This window comes from Sciurus carolinensis, chromosome 10, assembly GCF_902686445.1.
Source record: "Sciurus carolinensis chromosome 10, mSciCar1.2, whole genome shotgun sequence".
Lineage (NCBI taxonomy): Eukaryota > Metazoa > Chordata > Mammalia > Rodentia > Sciuridae > Sciurus > Sciurus carolinensis.
The window spans coordinates 15,673,491-15,695,499 of NC_062222.1; the positions used below are offsets into that span (position 1 = coordinate 15,673,491).

Consider the following 22,009-nt stretch of genomic DNA (forward strand, 5'->3'; position numbering starts at 1 on the left):
ATGCAGAACGACTTTTCAAGCTGATTAATAGGTCATGTGTGTAGAAAAGGCACCCCTTATTCATAAAACAATTATGTTAATCCTCTAAGTTTTTTCAAAGATCGCAAAATATTCCAATCTTTGAAGAACACACATTTTGGTTGCTGATGGTGTTTGTATATTATTTGTTGAGTTCATTAACAATTTTGAATTCCCGTATTTTATCCTCACAACCCCAAGAGAACCATAATATAGGGATTATTACCTGCCATTTAAAAGTGGCAAACAAAGAATCAGAAGCAACTTAGAGGTCTGTCCAAGGTCAAACAGCTTGTTAGGAAGAGGCAGGATTAACATTTTGAATTTTCCTGAACCAGTGCTATTTTCAAAGATTCGGTAAGCAAGTATGTTTATAGTTCATAAAAGTGGCAATCTTTTCATCACTGTAAAGTCCCAACTTCATTTGGCTCACTTTAGGGACTTGTACTGGTAATACAGTTTTGACTTGTGCCTATACAAATTCAAGAATTGCTCATTTTCCTGGGGATACTGGTAAACTGAGTCAATGTCTGAAATGAGTAGAACAAAATTGTCAAAATGATTTCTGGGAATGGCGCATGTGACTATAATGACCTGAAGGCACCTTGTCTTTATCAAAAAGAACAACTTGTGACATTATTCTGTTTCAGTGAGAATCTTAAACAACACTGAAATGGCAGGAATGTCTAAGCAGCAGTGGTCTACAGACTAGATTTTAGTGGTCTAAGTGTTTTTTCACCAAGTTTGAACCAGAATGTAAAAATTTACTTCTGAGCCACATTTTGGGCACAATCACCTGACTTTGAAAAATATGCTCCTAGAGAAGAGTGAGGGTGGCTTATTTGCATAAATAAGAATATGGATGAGGGGAGCTACAAAGGTGTGAATGCAAAAGCAGGTGTCACTCTCAAGACTGACAATCCTTGTTGTGGAAGCTACTTCCTTTCAGGTAGGAGCAGATCAAAAAACAGAGTCCATGTCTGAACGCATGCAATTTGTTAGACTCCAGAGATTCTAACATCATTTCCTCAGTTGGGTTACACCTATTGCAGTCAAAGACATTTGAGCACCCTGCTCAAGAGAACTACAATAAAGGGATTATTACCTGCCATTTAAAAGTGGCAAACAAAGAATCAACCTAACCAATAACTTATTTAAGCTAGAACTGGCGGCAGCAACTGGAAGGTTACTGGTCAACCTAGGCAAGAGAACAATATGGGCAGCCAGTTGCAGGAAGGTATAGCCAGTTTCTCATCTTTTATGAGAATTTCTGTTTAAAGACATTACAAAGGAAATTGAACATCTGGTTCAAAACTAGATTAGATGATCTCCAAGATCCCCTCTAATTCTGAAATTCTGTGAGTCTATCTTTCTACTCATCGCACCTATTGGGGTCTGTTATTTTTGGCTAAAGGGAACAGAAACACAGGGTAAAATTAAATTAGCCATTGTTTTTGCTCCTAAAACAAGCTTATTATTCTAGACTAAAAATATAAACTTCAGTAAGCCTAAAATTAGAACTTAGAAACAACTTATATGAAAGGAAGTAAAACATTCAAAACATTGCCCTTCAAATTTTGCCTCACAATGGTTATTGGAATACCCCTCCCCCCAAAAAAAGCTAAATGGTTTCCACAAAGCACTTGAAGGATTAATATCTGTCTTCTTTGATTACCCCATGATAAAATATTATAATATAATCCTATAATTTCTGCACCACTTATTTGACGCTTCAACCTTACATGAACAAACTGTCTTGGAGCCAAATGTATTTTTTATGCATATGTGAAGCTGAGAAATGCAAGAATTTTGATCCCAAGGTACATCAACCACACATTCCATTAGGGAGACATTTTTAGACTGAACAAAAGCAAGGAGAGCCACTTGGTGACCTTGTGCTCTGAACTAGAATCACTTCGCCTCTGTAACATCTGGCCAAACACTAGTCTTTCCTCTGCAACACCCCTGTACATTTGCACTCCTATTATGAAACACATTTAAAAGTGATTTACCAAACTTTATGCCTATTTTCAGGAGAAAAGTAGAAAATAGAATGGTTTTAATTTAGGTGTCAAGTTTTTCAACAATAGATGAGGAACAGTGTCACATTTTAAAATAATCCTAGTGATGACTGTCTTCATTAATAGAAGGAGGGCTCATTTTGCCAAAAGGAAAATCTGTGTAAACTTGACTGAAAATTCAGTTTTACAATTTATATTACTTGTTGAGCTCGTTAACGTTTTCGAATTTCACATATTTTATCCTCAGAATCCCATGAGAACTATAATATAGGAATATCACTGTCTATTTAAGATTGGTAAGCCAAGATTCAGAAGAAGTTTGCCTCATAATGGGCCTGAAATCCTTACACTCCTCTACTAGGAGACCTCAGATTTAAAGAATTTCATTTGGCAAATACATCTACAAATGAAATCTATTTAATAATCCAGATCTTTCTATATACATTTGTTCATAGTGATGCAACTTTAATGAAAATTAGTTTACATAATTTTAGAACATGTATCACCTGAGGATTTGTAGTAGAAACTGGAAATATTCTAAGAATGCAGACTATATTACCTTGTAACAACAATAACAACAAAAACACACAATTTTGCTGTGATCCACATGTGGATTGTCAAAACATTACAGACTTTTTTCTAGTAAGTTTGAAATTTATAAAGCCCACAAAGAAGATTTGTCTCTTATAGAAAACTGCAGCTTTAAAATATCAAAATGCAAGAAAGAAGGACTTCAAATCAATCATTAGCCTTCTGTCAAGCAACTTGGCCACAACACATTTAAGCAGATTTATTTTGTTTTGTTTTGCTGTGTTTCTAATCAAGTTAACAGTTTTATATGGCCTACAAGTAACAGTTTTATATTGCCTGTTATTTATAAGCCATATAAAGCAGTGTAATAAGGAATTAAAGAGTCAATAAGGAATTAAAACACATACACTAAAACTCTAAGACTGTGACACCTGAACTGAATTCAAACTAGAAGACGGATGTGGGACCACCAGGATCAATCTGACCTCTCACACGACCTGAAAGGTCTCTAAGAGTTTTTCTCAACCAAGTTTCCCTTTTTCCAAGGTATCACTGGTACAAAGTATGATGACTTTGAGGCATCAATTAATATAAATTGGAAGCAGGCAAAGTATTAATTAAACATGACACTCTGATTATTTAAACCTTCTATTAAAGTTGATTATTCAGAGCATGTTGATAGCCTGCTCTTCAGAAATGACTGATGATATCAAGCTTTACTGACTTCCTCTAAGTCTACTATTTCTAAGTCTTCAGAACAGAAGGAATAAATGAAGTGAGAAGAACACGGGAACAAGTCTAATAGACAAACTGACTAATCTCAGACCCCCAAGGTCAAAGCAAAGCCATTCATTTCTTAGCCATTCATTTCTTTCATCAACACAAGACACGATTTATCAATCTATGAAGAGGATTACAAACATGCATCTTAATTATAATGTTCTTTGCACTGTATAACTTTTCAAATGAATGGGTTTTATGTTCAGAAAAACGTCATAAGGCAAAACTCCATATTTGCAAAAATACTTTTTTTAAAGTATTTATTCAATCATTATTACTATTCATGCCATTTGGAGAGACAGTGGCATTTTTTAAATTTAGGTATTCCTTGGGATTCTATGAACTTCATGTTATAAACTTTAGATATTCATATCCTTCAAATTTCTAATCTTATTCTTATACATTCATAGTGGAGACAGTCACTATGCTATAAGATAATTATTAAAGGCAATATTCTCACATTATTATAAAAGTTCAATGGCAATTATTATATTTGAAAGATGGCTATTTCCATAAATCCAAAGCCACCTTTGGAGAAAAAAAAATAAAAATATTTTAAGCAAGGCCCTGGGAAAATTTCTCAATGTTATAAATGTAATCACATGAACAGAGGTTTTTGTCCAAGTTCCTCTCTCTCTTGTTACAACACTTAGGGCAAGTCTTTAATAGCAACTCAGAAATTATTTCATAGAGTACTTACTGTGAGGTAATTTGAAAGATTTCTCAAAATGAAATTACACATACAGGGTAGTCGATCAAGATTATGAAACTTGACTGTGCATTCTATGTATTTTAAATCATATTGCTATTTTCACCAACCTAAATTAATTACCACCTTTTCCATTAGGTCACAATTTGGGAGAGATTTTATTGCTTCCATGGAGGAGGATAGTAAAAGATGTTGTATCTTTGGCTGATGATTCATTGCACCAGCTGCCAGAAAGTTGCAAGTTGCAGCACACCTGGAAACACAGGCCCGTGACTGATGGGGGAACACATTTATCTTGGCACGTCACAAAGGAGATGGGATCATAATTATTCTCCCTCGTTACTAAAGGTATTTTGGAGCCACATCTACCTACAAAATAATACAAATTACGCATCTGGACTAGCTCCACGTAATTGGACCATCTGTTCTTGATATTCTACCCTAAATGTCTCCCAAAGTAGTCTCTGTGTTTTAAAAATAAAATTCAGTTTTTAAAGACCTAAACTGATCATTAACATTGTCAGGAGATGTCATTTTAAAAATTAAGACTAATGAAAATGCTCAAATCCTGAGTTACTTTAGTTATAAATACATAATACAACATCAACCTTGACTGTACACTAAGGAGATTCTGTGTATCTCCCGCATTTTGAGAAAATAAATGTGTCAGCTAAGTTTTACACAAAATATTCCAAGTAAAACTGAACTGTCTGGGTTCTCAAATGTGAAAGAACAAAAAGCCACCAAAGTCCTCTCTCTTTAATTTGTCTTCCCTGTTACTCATTGACCTCAAAATAGATTCTTCTTTCTCGCAAAAAGTTCCTTAGTTTAAGATCTTCGGAAAGTATATAAAATTAAAAATATTCTAGATAAATTACATGAAGTTTGTAAAATCACAATTTCTAGAAATCGCTAATATTTCATCCAATATAATCACAAACAATTACCTCTGCTTTTACTCTTAGTTTTAAATTATTATAAAATTCACTCATGTTTTTCCCTTTAAAAGGTAGGCTTGATTTCGCTAAATATAAAACTCCAATGAAATCTGTACACAAGAATCAGAGATCATGAAATGCATAGTCAACTTCAGTACTGAAAATTTAGTGCACAGGTTTCAATATGATGTGCAATAATTTTTCATATTTCTTTCCAAACCACAAAGAAAGATATTTCCTCAGGATACTGAAACCTAGAAAACACTATTTTATGTGATAACAGTTTACCTTTCTCTAAAATAAGAATATATCAGTAACAGTAGTAAAAGCAATTATGTAGAGATTTAAAAGTCACAGTCACTAATCTAAGTACTTGATAGGTAGGTATTGACTTACCAATACAACCAGAGAGGTACGTGCTGTTGTTCTATTATTTTGAGATAAGAAAATCTCTTTGCAACAGAGAAACAAAACAAAACATTGAATCACATCACTATCACTATTCCTTAGTATTTGTATATATTGAATCATGAACATTATCAGTGTGAGAAAATAGGACACGAAATGAAATGAAGAAAAAGAGAGGGAGAAAGAGAGGATCTTTGGCAAGGCACTCTGGTAGGATATATCCAAAATTTAGATAGGGTAACAGTAGCATAGTTTAGAAATATACTTGGTGTGCATATTAGTAATGTATATATGGTAAATAAAATTAAAGTAACACTAAAAGAGAATTTGAATTGTAAATACACCTCCGAAGTACCATGTTATATGGTAGGTTCACAAACCTATAATTTGTCATTTTTTTCATAATAAATATTCCCTTACATTAGATTTTATTAGTGGGTCTCTTGAAAATGTTTTCAGATCAAAAGTCACAGTTTAGGACATAGTTATTTCTTTCACATATGGGAAATTCAACAAATATTTTATATAAAATATTAAGAGCTATTTTTTCTCTGTGTCTCCACTTACACACTAATAATTCTCAAGTACTTCACCTATTTCTCTCTGTAATCAATAGATTTTACTGTCGTAAGGTAGCTTATCATTTTCAGGTAATGTTAAAACTAGTTCCTGGTAAATAAAGTGTTCTCTGTCTCCAATTCCACTTATAAATATGACAATAAGTCGGTCATATTTCTGAATAAATTAGCTTTCTCCACGTTGAAATTATACATTGGTTTGCACAGCAGTTGAATTGGTTATGTTGAAGCATCCTGTTAGCATCCAGTGCTGGCTGTGTCTGACATCCCTGATCTGGCCAGATCTACCTCCCTAGAGCCATCTCCCAACAGCTTACTACCTGCAATGTACCCGGTGCCAGAATCCTCGGTTCATCTTACTCTGCATTAGTGTCCAGGTTACTTCATACCAACTCGCCTAAGTACTTGCTCCTTTTCCTAGAAGTCAATCAGCGCTCCCCCTTCCCTTTCTCATAGTTAAGTGGGGAACACTTACTGATGCGTTTAAGACTCTACACATAAGCAGCATTCCCTAGACGGGGTCAAGTACTTCCTCCCTTCTTCTCTGTCACACTGAATAAGTAACCTACTATGGTGTCAACCACTCTGCTACCTTTATTTGTTTACAACTTTGACTCATTGACTAGAAAATAAAATCCTCAGAGACAAACCTCATTCATCATGGAAGATGCTCCTGACACAAGGTTGGAGCACAACAGGTATTGAATAAAAGTAAGATGAATTAAATAACTTTAGAGTTTATATTTTGCATTATGCTTCTTAAATTTTTCCCTCTTTATCCCATAAGTTTGCATGTAGTTCTTCTACACAAAGTCAAATAACATTAATTCATATTTCTTAGCCTATGATAGAAACTTTATATAAATCGTCATCCAATCATCCAATCATCACACTGTTATTTAGGATACAAAGGTAAAATAATGATTCAGTTCTCCACATTTACAAGTTCCTATCTCATGCTGCATGTATTTTCATGCTTTCGTAACTCTTTCTCACTAATTACATTATTTTATTTCATTGAACAGTTGTGAAACAAGAACAAGTATTGCTAGAAATAAAAGCTTTTTTGAGTTCAAGCTACACTTGTATCTGAGAGTTCATATGTGAGACAAGTCACCTAAGACACAACTCTATTCTTTCCTGATTTTAGGTTATAAGGAAATTTAGTATTGCATATATAATATATGATTTAAGTTATTCACACATAATTTATGATGGGATCAAATAAATTTTATGTGCCTAAGAGAATGACAATGACATGGGTAGTAAGGACGATGAAGGTGACTGGCCCACTCTGAATTCCTTCTTCAAGTCTACTTTTTCAACCAGGTAATCTTAAATTTTATTCCTCATAAAAATTTCAGAGTAAATATGGCTACTTACTTTTCAGGGTTGTCTACTTCTTCAGTTACAAAATTGAGGTAAAACCTAAAAGCATACAAATTGTCAACTATTAATATATTTTAACATTGTAATCCAAATTTTCACATTTTAAATATGAATTCACACTTTAAACTCAGAATTATGAAAACTTCATAAAAAATGCTTGTAATGAAATTATCCAGCAACTAAAACCCCCATAGATTATTTTTCTATTAAACCACACATGTGAAGTGCTTCTAACTCAAACGGTGGGGATCTGAGAGTGGAAAATCTCATAGTTTCTCTGCAGTGCAAGCACATGGGAGCCAAGGGTGGAGCTAGCCAAGGCTGGGAGCTCAAGGGTGGATTTTTAGAGGAGGGATCCCCCAATGTGAGCTTCAAGAATTCTTAACATTTAGTCTGGGTGAGGTGGTGTATGCCTGTAATCCCAGTGGCTCCAGAGGCTGAGGCAGGAGGATCACAAGTTCAAAGCCAGCCTCAGCAACTTAGTGAGGCCCTAAACAACTTAGCAAGACCCTGTCTCAAAATAAAAAATAAAAGATGCTGGGGATGTGGCTCAGTGGTTAACACCCTGGGTGTTAGCCCTGGGAGGAGGCGTGAGGTCATCCCAGGCTGAGGACAGAAGGGTGGCAGGTGGCTATGCCCAGTGATAGGAGCAACAATTCAGTATTCTGCAGTATAGGTGTGGCAGAGGAAATGGGAAGGGAATTTACAAGATGACCTTTGCCCCCTCCAAATTTCAAAAGTGGAGACATACATCAAAACTTACAGTGCTATGAGATAGTAGCATTTCTACATTTAGAAAATTGTTATTACTTCCTAGACAAACACAGTGTACCAGTAGGAACCACAAATGGTAGAATAATATATATTTCACAACTTCTAAGGGGGTAAATTTCAAATGTTCTACCACAAAAATAATATTTGAGGTGATGGATATTGCAATTAGCTTGATTTACTTATTCCACATGGTATTCATAGATAATAACATCACTTTATAACCCATAAATATATACAACTCTAATCGTCAATTTGTAATCAAAAATAAAAATAAAAAAGTGGTAAATCCTCGATTCACACATCTTCCTTTCAGGTTAATATGATCCCAATACACATCCCAAATAACCTCAAGTCACAGGACTGTGCAATTATCATTTCTCATTTTATTCCATTTAGGCTATAAATTTCAGGCACATTGGTAGTCATTACACCATAAATCACCAACTAAATAGCAGGAAATTTTGAACATTTCTACATCCACAACACTTTCTGGCTCCTTTATATGAGAAGAAATATTCTGTGTATACAGTATATTACTTTCAAACTCCACAGGATTGCAAATATTACCCTAATGTCAGGGCCCTAGAGAAATTCAGATTTCTTTCCTTCACTTCATGACTCTTTCAATCCCATACAGAATTGTCTAGCACCTTGCATCCTCGAGTTTGTTGTACAACTGCAGCTAGCCTTTAAAGCCCTTGTAGTTCTTTATTAAGTTTGCACAATGTAAGGCTGAGGCAGATTCCATTGTGAAAGAAGCATAGATGGGTGATTGGATGAAGGAAATGGGAAAACTAAGGGAGTATTATGGAAAGAACTAATACATGAAGACAAATAGATCGCTACCTCTTCATTTCATTAGGAAACTTTTCACAAAACCAAGTCATATTTTAACATACTCTTGATATCTTATTTCTCAGAAGGTAAAAATAATTTTTTACATAGGTACACAGGAGCACAGGTCTTTGTGTACAAATTCTCTACAATCTAAAACTGATGGCTAGAATATTAGCCCATAATCCTTTAATATGCTTATCTCACAGCCTAAACAAAAGATGAGGAAACCCGTCTTGCTCTAACTTCATAAAAACCTTATCTAAATTCTCAAGTAGAATTTGATGTTCAAGGTGAAGTTGCCAGCAATTTGAAGGACTATGCTTTAAGTAGTTATATTTGAAACACTGAGAGAACCATAGTAATAAAGGTGATATAAAAAGTTAACAGCCAAGAATTTTTCTAATAACTGGTAAGTTAAATTGCTAAAAATAGAGGTTGCCATTATACTAGGAAAGCAAGCAACAGTCAGTACTTAGATCTGGACTATGCTCTTTGAGAAAGATTTGATGTGTTTGTTATAAGCCTGAGGCGATAGGAAGTTCAGGAAGGAAAAAAAAAAAAAATCACACATTAAGAAATGTTTCTAGATTCTTATGTCAAAGAGATCCAGTTTCTTCTTAAGGGCTGATTTAGAGACTGGTCTTTTCCAACAATATTAAAGCAAGAAGAGAAGTAGTTATGAAAAAATAATTCAACTTCAAATGTTTTCCATGGTTCCACAGAACAGGAGAGAAGAAAGGAGGAGAGGGGAGGGGAGGGGAAAGAAGGGGAGGAAAGATCTGGCGCAGAGTGGAGGAAAGAAAGAGAGAGCTTCTTATTTTAGTCCAAACATCACATCCTGTGGGGAATGCACCTTTATGCTCTATGGTCTCCAGCTCCAAGTCCAGAGCATTCTTGGATATTCTATCTCTTCAAGGCCCCCAGAGAATGCTCAAAAAATCCATTGTTCCAGCTTTTCCATGATTGTGCATAAAAGGCTCTGTAAGGCCAGCACTGCTTTCCAATACCCAACCACGTGAATTATTTTTAAAAGAAGCTTATTCTGTAGATTAGATTTGACACAATGGTACAAAATAATCCCAGCAGGTGCTTTAGAAAGACTAAGTCCATTGAGGATAAGCTTTAAAAGGGAGGAAAAAAGACACTGAAAAACTACTTTCTGGCTCATGGTTTAGAAAAAAAATCCCACCAAGCAATATTTAGCTTTGGATCAAGATATGGGATTGCAATTGGTTTGGTTCCCCAGGGCCACAGGGGGACTGGCAGATGTGTTTCTCTGAATGCAGATATTGGCAACAGTATTAAAGTTGTTCTGACCCAACTCTGTGACCTCGCTGGGTTAATGATTTCTTTTCCCCTAATCATGTTTCTGTGAAGGAGTTTTCATCATTCTGGAAAGGTTCTGTGCTCCTCGGAGCCAAAAGTTGATTCTATTCAGGTTCCCCAAGGTTCAGAGGTGTCTGTTTCCTATTCAACTGCTCGGAGCTGAGCAAGTCTCCAGGACAACAGTGGTCTTGCTGTTTTAAGGACAGGGTAACAGGCTGGCCATTAACCTTGGTTACAATAGCTGCTTTGCTTCTGTCTGACTCATCTGCAATGCTTCCACATTTTTTTTTTTTTTTTTTTTTTTGGTCAAACATTGTCCCAGCAGCAGTATAGAAAGTGGTGGCTCATTTACAGTCCCCTATTATGATTCTACATCTGAGTCTTGTAATTATATCATGAAAGATGGAACTGTCAGAAGGGTAGGACTCACATTTAGAAAGTGAAAAAATGCCTCTCTCTCTGGGAATTTTTTAGCCTCCACCTTGTCCATTTGCACCCTAACAATAACTTTTCTTCTGGAATTCCAAAATAATAGGCTATTTTCCTAAACACAGCATCCTTTTGCTCAGACTGATGCCCATAGATTAGCAACCAGAGCATCTCTACCTGTCCAGAAAGCAGCATAGTTACTCATCTGTCTCCGACATAAGCCACTTGTATCAGGCCACTTCCCATTGACAATCCTGGACACATTTTCCAATACCATGATTGAACCCTCAAGAATATGAGGAAATCAGGGGTTTCTTCCTCTTTAAAACAGGGAGTAGACTTGAGGAGGTTTATAGAAACCCCTTCAATCCTATAAATAGAGTGACAGTTTGAGTTCAGCATCAACAGAATTCAATATTAATCAGATAATTAGAAATGAAAAGACTCTTTATACATGGACAAATCTATTGGCCCTCAAAAGCCTCAGTGGTGGAGGGACCTGGCACCACATAAAGCAGGTGACCTGAATATTCAGCTGGGTGGTGGAGGAGTGAGGAGAGCTGAAGTCTTTTAAGATTCCGTGGGAACAGATGCAGGGTACTCACAGGCAAGAGAACTCCATTCAGCAAAATTAATCAAATCTCTCTTGTGATGATCTCCACATTCCACTTGCCTGACAGCATAGCACCAGGTCCCCAGAGCCTGGCGGTGGCTGAAAGCTTTCGCTACCTCCCCACTCTGCTCTGAGGCACCCAGGGACCCTCAGAGTAGCTTGGCTGCTGCCCCAGGCCTCGCACTCTCACTGAGGCTGAATAGCCAGGGAAGAATGGATTCAGCTTCTAACCCTGTGATCACACTCGGTTCTTTTCTCTGCCTAGCACCGCATTATGCTTTGGACAAAAGTAAAAGAACTTCAAAAACACTGAGTGATTAATGCTTACGTACAATGGCTGTAAAAATATTCTGGAAATATACAAATATTTCACACTGGTCTCAGAGCTACAATCTTCAAACAGCCTTCAAGCATATTTTGCTTCAAAGCCATGCTAAAACGCTAAGTTGCTATACGCTCTTCATTTTCCTCTAATGCCATATTTTCACAATTCAGTGAGATTAGTAGGTACGTGTATTTTGAAATTTCTTTATATTTCCCGGCATTAGCTAGAAGTTAGGGTCTAAAAGCTAAAGAAACCAAAGGAAATTGTATTTGTGTTAGAAATGCATTTACATAATTTTTGAGCTAGTGAAGTTTCCTGATATTATTTTTTGGCTCCTAGAATGTTCTTATAGCTAAAGTTGTCTGTTAGTTTTATAAATAAATAAACAAAAAAGGGCCATCATTTGCTCCAAAACAATGAAGGTTAATCTTACCACAATAATTTGGATGTTTAAGTGATATTTTGGGACCTACTGGGCTTCTTGAAACTGTCATTTCAGTTAAAACTCCTTAGATAAATAAAATTTAGTTTGGAAAATTTCCATTGTGATTCATGATTATTATTATCCAATCTCCCAAACAAAGTATGGCTTAATAAGTACAAAAATTGAATGCCTTTAATAGGACAGGAGCCACCACAGATGGCCACTCATCCAAGGAAACATATCTGCGGCAACATGATTTTAATCATCTTTGTGGCATACTTTTATTTTCATGTTGGGGAAACCTGATGAATTTCTAAGGTCCTTTAAAATGTCACACATATTCTGGTAAAGATGATTTTATTATCTTGGCTTCTCCTTTCCTGCCTTTAGAAAACCATTTTAACCTCCTGGGAATGCCTCATTTATTTCGGTATCAAGATTCTTTCTTTCTCAGGGGAAAGTAGAAAAAAAAAAAAAAATTCATGAATCACTATTTGTAAATACCCTTGGAGCTTCAGCTGAAAGACCTTTTGACAAGCCAAATACTAATCTTTAGTACCTAATGGCACCATTCTGTCCCTACGGATACATAATTATAAGTGATTTATATGGGCTCTTAAGACCCAGTATTTGTTTCTTATGACACTGGTCTAAATCTGGTAGTGACCTTGATGGTGTTGGAGCTTAGAAAGTAACACCCGAAACTCTGATGCCTGGGCAGGCTGAATACTCTCAATGGAAGGAAAGAGCCTCAGAAGTAAGATCGATCTGACCTTTTCCCGAACTTCTTTCTTAGGTTCCCCCTTCTCCCAAGGCCAGCCATAAAAATTAGAATTCCTTTCTCCAGGGACGGTCACAGGCACCTCTCTTCCCCCAAACAAACCAGAGGATCTAGAAAATTACTCTAACTTCTGCCTTTCTGTTTAGGAGCTGACCATAAAGAAATGCTCTGATCCACCATGCCTGATAGTAGGTCACAAGACCCTTGTTCCAGAGGGCTCCAGCCCTGAACCCCTGGGCGGGGCAGGGGAGGGGGATGCTATTTCAGAATTGAAGAGGAACCTGTATGGACAGACAGGCCTCCTGGGTTTCCACTCTCCATCTACGACCCTTACTTCATGTACAAACAGACAGTTTTCCCTGAGTTCAGGGGTCTTCAATTCTGAGCGCTCCTGTGTCATATTAAAACTTTGATTAAGAGACTTGGCATGCTTTTCTCTTAACCTGTCTTCGTCGTAGGTGCATCAATCATGGCCCTTCTGCTCAATGAGGAAAAACATCACACTTTTCCACCGCTCCAGCGTTAGCGTTGCATTAAGTCACGTGCACAGTAACCGGCCTGGTGCAGGGGACCAAACCACACTTCTCATTTCAAGTACAGCATATCACACTGGATCACAGTCACCCTCCTTTGCCTGGCACCTTGCTTGACATTTAATCTAAGAACCTGAAGGAATCAGTGCACCATACCAACCACCAGATCCAGAGATATCAACTTACCAGCCAGCATAAGCATACATTCCGTAATAAAAAGCCAGGGGCAACCCCATGATACTGGCATCTCTTCCTGAAAAGGCGTCTTTAAAGTGTTGTGTTTGCCCTGCAATTAGAATAGAAAGACTTTAGAGCTTTCCAAAGAATTGGTTTTTAATTCTTGTGTCATCACTGGAAGAAGAGGCTTAGATTGCTCACTCCCTGCTCGTTGCCAACTTCACCTATTAATATTGTACCCAAGCTAAAGAACAAGTCCCAAAGGTCTGTTGATCACCACCCAAGCAATTTCATGTTTCTCTTCTAATCATGTCACAGCCAGAATGACAACTCTTTGTTTAAGTGTGCTCATACTCAGACCACGAAAGAAGACTGAAGGATTTTCTGTGAACTATAGTTTTTAGGAGTGTGTTGCTTGGCAAGAAATGCAAAGAAATATCCAAGGGTTTACCTCCAATGAGGAGGCAGGGCAAAACTCAAAGCCACCATTCCGTCTTTAACTTCCTGCTTTCTCTTTGTCCCTGGTAGATCACTAGACACCTGCCTCTGGAACAGGGGTTGAAAACTGCAGACCAAATCTGCCACCCCAACCTACAAGCCTCTTTTAAAAATAAAGTTTTATTGGAGTGCATTCACGCCTGCTCAGTTAAGTGTATTGTCTGTGGTTTATTTCACCCTATAACAGCAGAACTGACTAATCGCAACAGAGACCATGTGGCCCACAAAATTTAAAGCATTTCCGAGCTGGTCTTTATTATTATTATTATTATTCATTAGTGGTTCTGGGAGTTGAGCCCAGGGGCATTTTGTCACTGAACTATGCTTTTTATGTTGAGACAGTCTCCCTCAGTTGCTGAGTCTGGCCTCAACTTATGATCCTCCAGCCTCAGCCTTCTGAGTAACTAGCATTATAGGTGTGCACCACCATGCTTGGCTCCTGGTTGGTCCTAGTACAGTTCATTGACACTATCCTGATATGACAATTCTCATCTAGAAACACTGAAAAGAAATTGTACTGAATTCTGAACTAGATTTTAGCAAAGTTTACACTAACAAGTAGATTTTTGTTCACTTTTTTTTTCTATTTTGAAAAATGGAGGAGATCCTTTTCTTGTTTATCTTTTGTATAGTTCAAAAATCAGAAATGCAGACTAGCTTTAATGAGTTAATATTCAAACTTTAACAGGAAAAAGAAATCTCTATTTCCCAAAGGAAATAGCAAATGAGATTACCCAAATGGGAAATGACTTTGTTTCAAAGTCAGCCTTATAATAAACAAAAGGGGGTTGGGAGGTGGTTGATGTAGAAGACATTTTCTCTCTTTCAAGTCAAATCTCAGGTGTTGCCTGCACTGCCAGACAGGCCATTTACGATGACATACCATGAGTGAGGATGGGGACTCGAAAGAGAGAATGCCAAGATGTATGATAAGTGATTTTCCCCTCAAAGTAACGAGTTTCCAAATACAACTCATTTAAAAAAAAAAAAAAAAAAAAACACAATAGAATGAATCAGAAATGCCTGTTTTACTAAGACATCTCTGTGTCCTTACCGAAAGAAAATATAAATACTGGAATTCAGACAAAAGCATCTGCCGAACATCCTTTTATCGTGATTGGCCTAAAGGGACAATAATGCACAGAGTGCAGGGCCAGACCAAAACCAGAAACCTCTGTAAAGGCTGAGCCACAGGCACAGGTCCTCGAAAGTGCCATTTTGTGAGTATTACAAAAGAGAGGCATTTTATTTCTAAACTTCAGGAATATTTTGACTGCATAACAGAGGTCTCAGAAAGATGAAAGTCATCATACTCAAAGGAAAAATCAGCAAGTCCTCATAAGTGAATACACAGCATTCGATTATTTTCAGATCTGATTAGAGTAGAAATAAACGTGCAATATGGGTTAGTGAAATTGTTCTCTTCCTGCAGTCCCCGAAGAATAAAAAACTATGTGATTAGGTTAGAAACATAGAAAATCAAAATTTTTTATACTTTTATAATAATAGAGAACATATATCTGCCAAGAATGCTCTCCAAGATATTGCAATTTATTTTCAGTATGGTAGTATTTACAGAGAACTTCTCTATTGGAGAACTAGGAAGATTCCTGGTCATAGCAAGCATTGATCTCATTTGTGTTAATTCAAATATGTAATTGCCAGAAAGAACCCAAGGGCTATATTTTGACCTCTGTTCTCAAGTAACCTGCAATAGATTTGGTCAGTCAAACCCCATTCATATAAATGAGTGGCCAAGATTGACTAAGGCCTACCGTGCTACCTATAATGCCTGACTTTCCACCAAAGAAAATGAGTCACAGCTTTAAGGGACAGTAGATCATCTGACCTAGAAATCTAAACCAGAACTGAACAAGGACTGGTGACCAGAGATTTCTGTACTTTCCAGACCATGAAGAAACTCATTAGAGAAAACTAAAGAGTTAGCCCAGAAGAAGAAAGTGAAAACAGAACAGGCTATTTTGCCTATGTATCCAAAGAACAAGACAGAATATGTGCAGGCCAGCTCTGTGGAGGCTGAGGTGAATCAGCAGAGCAGGCTCAACTGGTCTCTTCAGAAGATTCAGTCTTGGTTGTGTTTGTTCTCAGTTGACTGAGGTTGCTGGAGAGGAAGGAAGGATTTTGCCAGTAGGGTCTAAGATCTCCCACTAGGCTTATTAAGTGGACAACAGCAGCTCAATTTCCCAGCTACAGAGTCACCAGTCTTTCAGCATTTGTTATTATTTAATGCCTCCACCAACAGCCATGACTTTGCTGAACTCTGACATTTCTTTTCCCTGGCTGTGGTTCTTCTGCAACGTCATTGAACTTCTCTGTGAATTCCCTTTCTTGGAATAAACAATATCAGTGTATACCCTAAATACTTAACATGCCCAAGTTTATGTCACCTCTTCACAATTTCTTCTCTCTCCTGTTATTTCCTACTATGTTGCCCATGGCCAATTAAATAACTCGGGTGGACCTCTTTCTCTGCCGACCATTTCCACTGAATCCAAGCAATTGCATATGACTTCTTTCCCCAAACAACTAAAATTCCAAATGACATTCTCCCTCAACTTCTTTTATTATTAAATAACAAACCCTTTAGAGGTTATTTGCGTTAGGGCAAATATTCCCAGAAAATGTGACATGTCTGTACAAATGCAAACTTTACATGAAAAATAATGTAACCATAAAAGTTAAATTTTTACAACTATTTTTATTATCATGTTAATATTTGGTTTTGAGGAACGTTATTCCCATATCTGACTCCTCTTTTTGAGGCTATCACTCTAAAGATAAAAGAAATAACAACCAGAAATTAATAAAATTATTGACCATCCTTTCATTATTCTTTAGAAATCTTTCTTTATAATCTTTATTACTATTACTGAACAATTTTAAAGTAAAAGTGAAAGAATATATTTATCTGCAGATAAAAGTAATGGCAGATTTTTTTCTCCCCTTTAGGTCTTCACTCGAAGCAGTTTATATCAAGCTAATTCACTGATGCCCTGTTTGGATGCCTGGTCCAAATCCTCTTGCTGCCAATCAACTGTAAATACCAACTCACCCCAATGTAGCAGCCTTTCAAATCAATTAGATGACAGTCTAGAGTTTAAGTTCCATGAGCAGACACTAATTAAGGATTCTGCTAGTACAAGCAAAAGTTAGTGTTAGAAGAGATCAAAAGCAGATACGTATTTTAAAAACCATTTACTTTTCAGTCCATACCTTTAATTAGCTGTATAACTCCAGGGACTATAATTATCAGAATTGCTGTGAGCTTGCAAAAGGTGAGGAAAATCTGGATCCGGGCACTCCAGCTGACACTCATGCTATTTAGAACCATCACCACAGCTACAAACAAACAGACAAAGTTACAAAAGGCAAGTCTTCGTGGGCACAAAGACATCTTAGGTCCTCATTACTCAAAGTGTAATCTACAAACCAGCAGTGTTGACATTACCTGTAAGAGTTTTAGAAATGAGGCATCTCAGGTCCCGGCCCAACCCTAATGAATGCAAATCTGCATTTCAACAAAATCTCCAGGTGATTTTATGCACATTAAACTTTAGAAGCTTTCATAAACCCTCTAGACAGAATTCCTCTCTGTTCTTTGCATATGTCTCCAAGAATGGATATAGATTGTAGGGCTCTGGTGATCACACAAAAATATCTTGTAATACCAAATCCAGCAGTCGTCACAGCACACAATCAAATTGCTGAATTTGACTTTTTATCTTCCCCAGGCAACTGTGTCCTCCCCTAGGTGTTGGCGCTGAGGTGACTCCCATCAAGAAGGAGTGAGGAGTAGAGAAGTTAGGTCTTAGTCTTCGCCCTGAGCATTCTTCTGGTTTTCCTCTCCACTTTCAATTAACACAAGAAAGGTTGACTTTGAACCTACCCGACAAATGGAGGCTTCCGCTATATGTTTTAGGACTTGAGTAAAGCATCATAAGAGTGTACAGATTAGGATGCACCCTGGGTCCCTAGCCAGCAAAACTTCCCATTCTTAATGATGTTGCCCTGTTTCCCAAGCAGCAATAGCCACCCCACCTTGTGGACCATGAAAACTTCAAGCAGAACAAGGGCTATTTGTCCCTATTTTGCCACAATCTAGCTCCATGGTCCTCCTAGTAACTAACACATGTTTGCTGAATGAATGGATGAAATGTATTCTCAGAAAATCTAAGGCACATGGTAAATAGAGATGCTCTAAGACCTTCTTCCTCTATCCTGCTAGAATGACAGGTTATACTAGACAGTGAATTTCAACTTTACGTCCTTTCCAAACTCTTTTGCATAGTGTTAACAAAAACAAACAACAACGAAAAAGCAAACCAACAGCAAAGAAGACATCAAAAAAAAAAAAAAAATCAAAACAGTTACTCTATTCCTGTCATTTATGGTTATTATCTATAAACATTATTTTTATAAAGATACACTCTCCCTAAAACGAATATCATAAATGTCTAAACTATTTCTCAGGGGATGAAAAAAAAAACACCAACAGAATTTTTGTAATTCAAATTGCAATTGGAAGTTTTACTTATGTACATTAATAAGAGTTCAGTTTCTACCACTTGATAAAATCATTAGCTCATTTCAGTGTTTAAGAATTAGTGAAATGTTATCAACACATAATATATAGTGGTAAAAGTTTTAAAGCAACATAGATCCTTAAAGACAAATTTTAAAACAACCTATAATTTTAAAGGTCTATCTTTTTAAGAGTTCTACAGAGCCATTTAAAATCATGTTGCAATTACATATTTATTACAAGAAAGGGTGTTTCACGGCATGTTACTGATCAATACAACAGGTTACAGAGAGATGAGTGGATGAAAGGACAGGTAGGTAACTGGACAGATAGACGGACATATAAATATAGAAAAATCAGAAGTAAAAGATCTGAAAGAATATTTACCAAAACATTAACAGCAAGTATCTATAGATGATAGAATACCAACAATTTGTATTTATTTTTCAACAAGATTTCAGTACATTTATAATAAACAGATATCATTTGGGTGACTATGGCTAACAAAACAGAAAATGTGCTTAAATGTTTTCACCACAAAGCAAATTAAAAAAAAAAAAAAAAAAAAAAAGGAAGCAAATAGGAAAGGTGATAGAGTGATGGATAAGTTAACTAACGTGACGTGTTACTTGATGGTAAACACTTCACAAAACCTTTGCACAGCTGGGAATGTAGCCCAGTGGTATAGCTTTTGCCTAGTATGAATGAGGCCCTGTGGTCTATCCCCAGCACTACCACCCAAAAGAAAAAGCACTATACAAAACATATTTATATATTAAATCATTACATTGTACATCTTTCAAAAATACAATCTTGTCAAATACCTCAATAGAGCTGAAAAATATTTTCAAATAAATAGATCCATAAGATAAATATCATTTTTAAAAAGAATTCAAAGATAGGAAAAAATAAAGGATCCAAAGACCCTATAGAAAGTAAAATAGGAAGTTAGAAATGAGGAAGTATTTTAAAGGAGTTACTGGTGAGAATAATTGGAAAGACCAAAGACCCAGATAAGTTCTGGGGGGCCGGGGGACAAGGGGAGATATCTAGCCAATGTTTGAAGCCCAAAGCGGATAGGTCCATTGTCAATGGCAAAGTGTGTTATTTTATCAAGAATGACAAAAAAAATAATATTAGGTCTCTCTCCCTAATAAAAATCACTTACATACTGAAAGTAATCTAGTGCGACTCTCCAAGCCTCTCCATCATCCAGTGATCTTTTTCTTTTTCTATGCAAATGACCATGAGATAAATGAGCCATCATATGAAAATGACTATTATTTTTTTTAATTAAGGAGGCTCAACTTCAGCATGAAAGTGAAAAAAAAATATGATCTCAGGTTCCCACTAGAAACAAAAGAGCTGTTTTCTTTTAAACAGAGATCCCCAAACCACAGGTGCTGTCTGTCTCTGCAAGGATGCCACAGCAGAGGAGAGGGATGGAGAAAGTGGAAGAGAGTCAGGTGACAGGAAGAAAAGAAAGAAGGAAAAAGGGAAGGAAGGAGGAAAAGGTATTCTTATTTTAGAACATCTAAACATGTATATATATTCGAAAGAGAAAAGAGCATCTGTTACTTTCAGAAGAGTGGAAGTACTTAAAAATGCCTACAGAAAAAGAAAAAAAAAAAAAAGAAAGTATTGAAGATTTTCTTTTCTATTTTGTAAAGTTCTCTTAGACAAAGGGAGGCCCAAACTAAGCTGCTGTCATGAATTGATTATCTCACCTTGCTCTAAAACAACTGAAGCAAAAATTCTGGTTAAGACTGATTTTTCTCGAAGCTTTCTCAAAACCCTGTTTTCTCCGAGCTTGCCGGCATTGCACTCGTTATTTGGTACACCCAATTCCAGCTGAGGTGTACCTCTACGGCCCTGAAGGTACAGCTTAACAAGCAACAGAGCCAGGGCAGAGACTCTAAAGTTTCTCAAGTGGCCAGAACTGCTGCTTCATCCTGAGTCTGTACCGCAAATCTAAGACAGCATATGCTGCTTATCAAACAATATTGAACAGGGATTTGGGATTCACAAAATGCAAGAGCTTTCTGAGCTTCTGAAGTAAACAATATCTACTTTTTTTTTATACATACTATCTACCCATATTGTAATAATAAAAGAAATCTGAGCCAGCTCTCTGGCCCTCGCTTTACTTCCTTTGAGTAATTGCTAATTTCACACATGAGGAAATAATTATATCGGTTTGAATTTTTTTTTTTTTGCTCGCCTCAAATTTCCCAAATAAAAATCCGGGGACATGTACTTTTTATTTACTTATTTATGATGCAGTTTTCTAAGAACTGAAATGCAGCAATAAAAGCCACATCTATAAATCCTGGAGATAAGAAATACATATTTGAAGGGAGCTGTATTTGAAGAGGATGTTTAGGGGAATGTTAAGGATTGACGCTGTGATTTAAGGACTGGAAAGTATTTCTTTCTGCATGCTCCATAATTCAAGTTGGTTTTGAAGAGAGAGATTACAGAGTCTGGATATATTGGTTTTTTTCTCCAGTTCAGATTCTTTTTGGCTTCTGACTTCTGACTGCTTCATGCTAAACTGATAAAATATGTGGATGCTGTGTATATGTGTTACATGGTGAGATAAAGTGGGTAGTCCTATTGCTCTTTTGTAGTAGCTGCCTGGGTTTCCTCTATCTCTTTCTTAGCATTCATCTTCTGGATGCATTAATTTCAGAGAGTCAGTCTATATTGAAGACCTCACTATCAGAAATAAAAATGGTGCACATCAAATAAATGTAAACTATTTCGACCAGTGTTGTGCAAGGACTTCACATAGATAGTTATTTCATCCTCCTGTCTATGACTTATTATTGGTCTTATTTTTCCGATAAGCAGCTGAGACTCAAGATACTATTTAACTTGCCTATGTGTACTTATGCAGTAAGTGTAAAGATAAGATTGGAACCCAGGTGGGCTAACTCTGGAACCCACATTTTTACCATTAGCCCACAGCAAAAACAATGAGATAATACTTCAAAGCTGTATGTGATCTCCCCATTACACAGAATTCTTTCAAACTCGCAGTGGCTCTTCCTCTCTGCCAAGGTGCATGTTTAACTTAGCTGGGGCCTCAGGACACTTCCATGCCACATTTTACTTATCATCCTCCTGAAAGACATGTTGTTGGTCCACAGCATTTGTATATTTCAGTACTATGCACATCTACTACCTATGAATTGATTGTGTGGATAATTCAGTTACAGTAGAGAAGGTCCACCCAGACTCCAGAAGATTCCAAGAGTCATCCCACATGCTGTATTTGAAAGGCTGACACAAAACTAGTTCTGGATTTTTTGTCATGCAATTTAATGATGTCAGGAAAATACAATTTTGAAAAGGAAAACACAGCCATACATTTG

General features: G+C 36.7%; 1 protein-coding gene across 1 annotated transcript in view; it reads right to left on the minus strand.

Moving 5' to 3' along the window:
• Slc7a11 (solute carrier family 7 member 11) overlaps positions 1-22,009 on the minus strand; it is a 69,956-nt gene that overhangs the window by 35,948 nt on the left and 11,999 nt on the right. Inside the window, exons 4-6 of the mRNA XM_047567083.1 lie at positions 17,324-17,449; positions 13,601-13,700; positions 7,367-7,411 (exon numbers count right to left, since the gene is read on the minus strand). Coding sequence (XP_047423039.1) covers positions 7,367-7,411; positions 13,601-13,700; positions 17,324-17,449 — 271 coding nt within the window. The remainder of the gene's footprint in view (positions 1-7,366; positions 7,412-13,600; positions 13,701-17,323; positions 17,450-22,009) is intronic.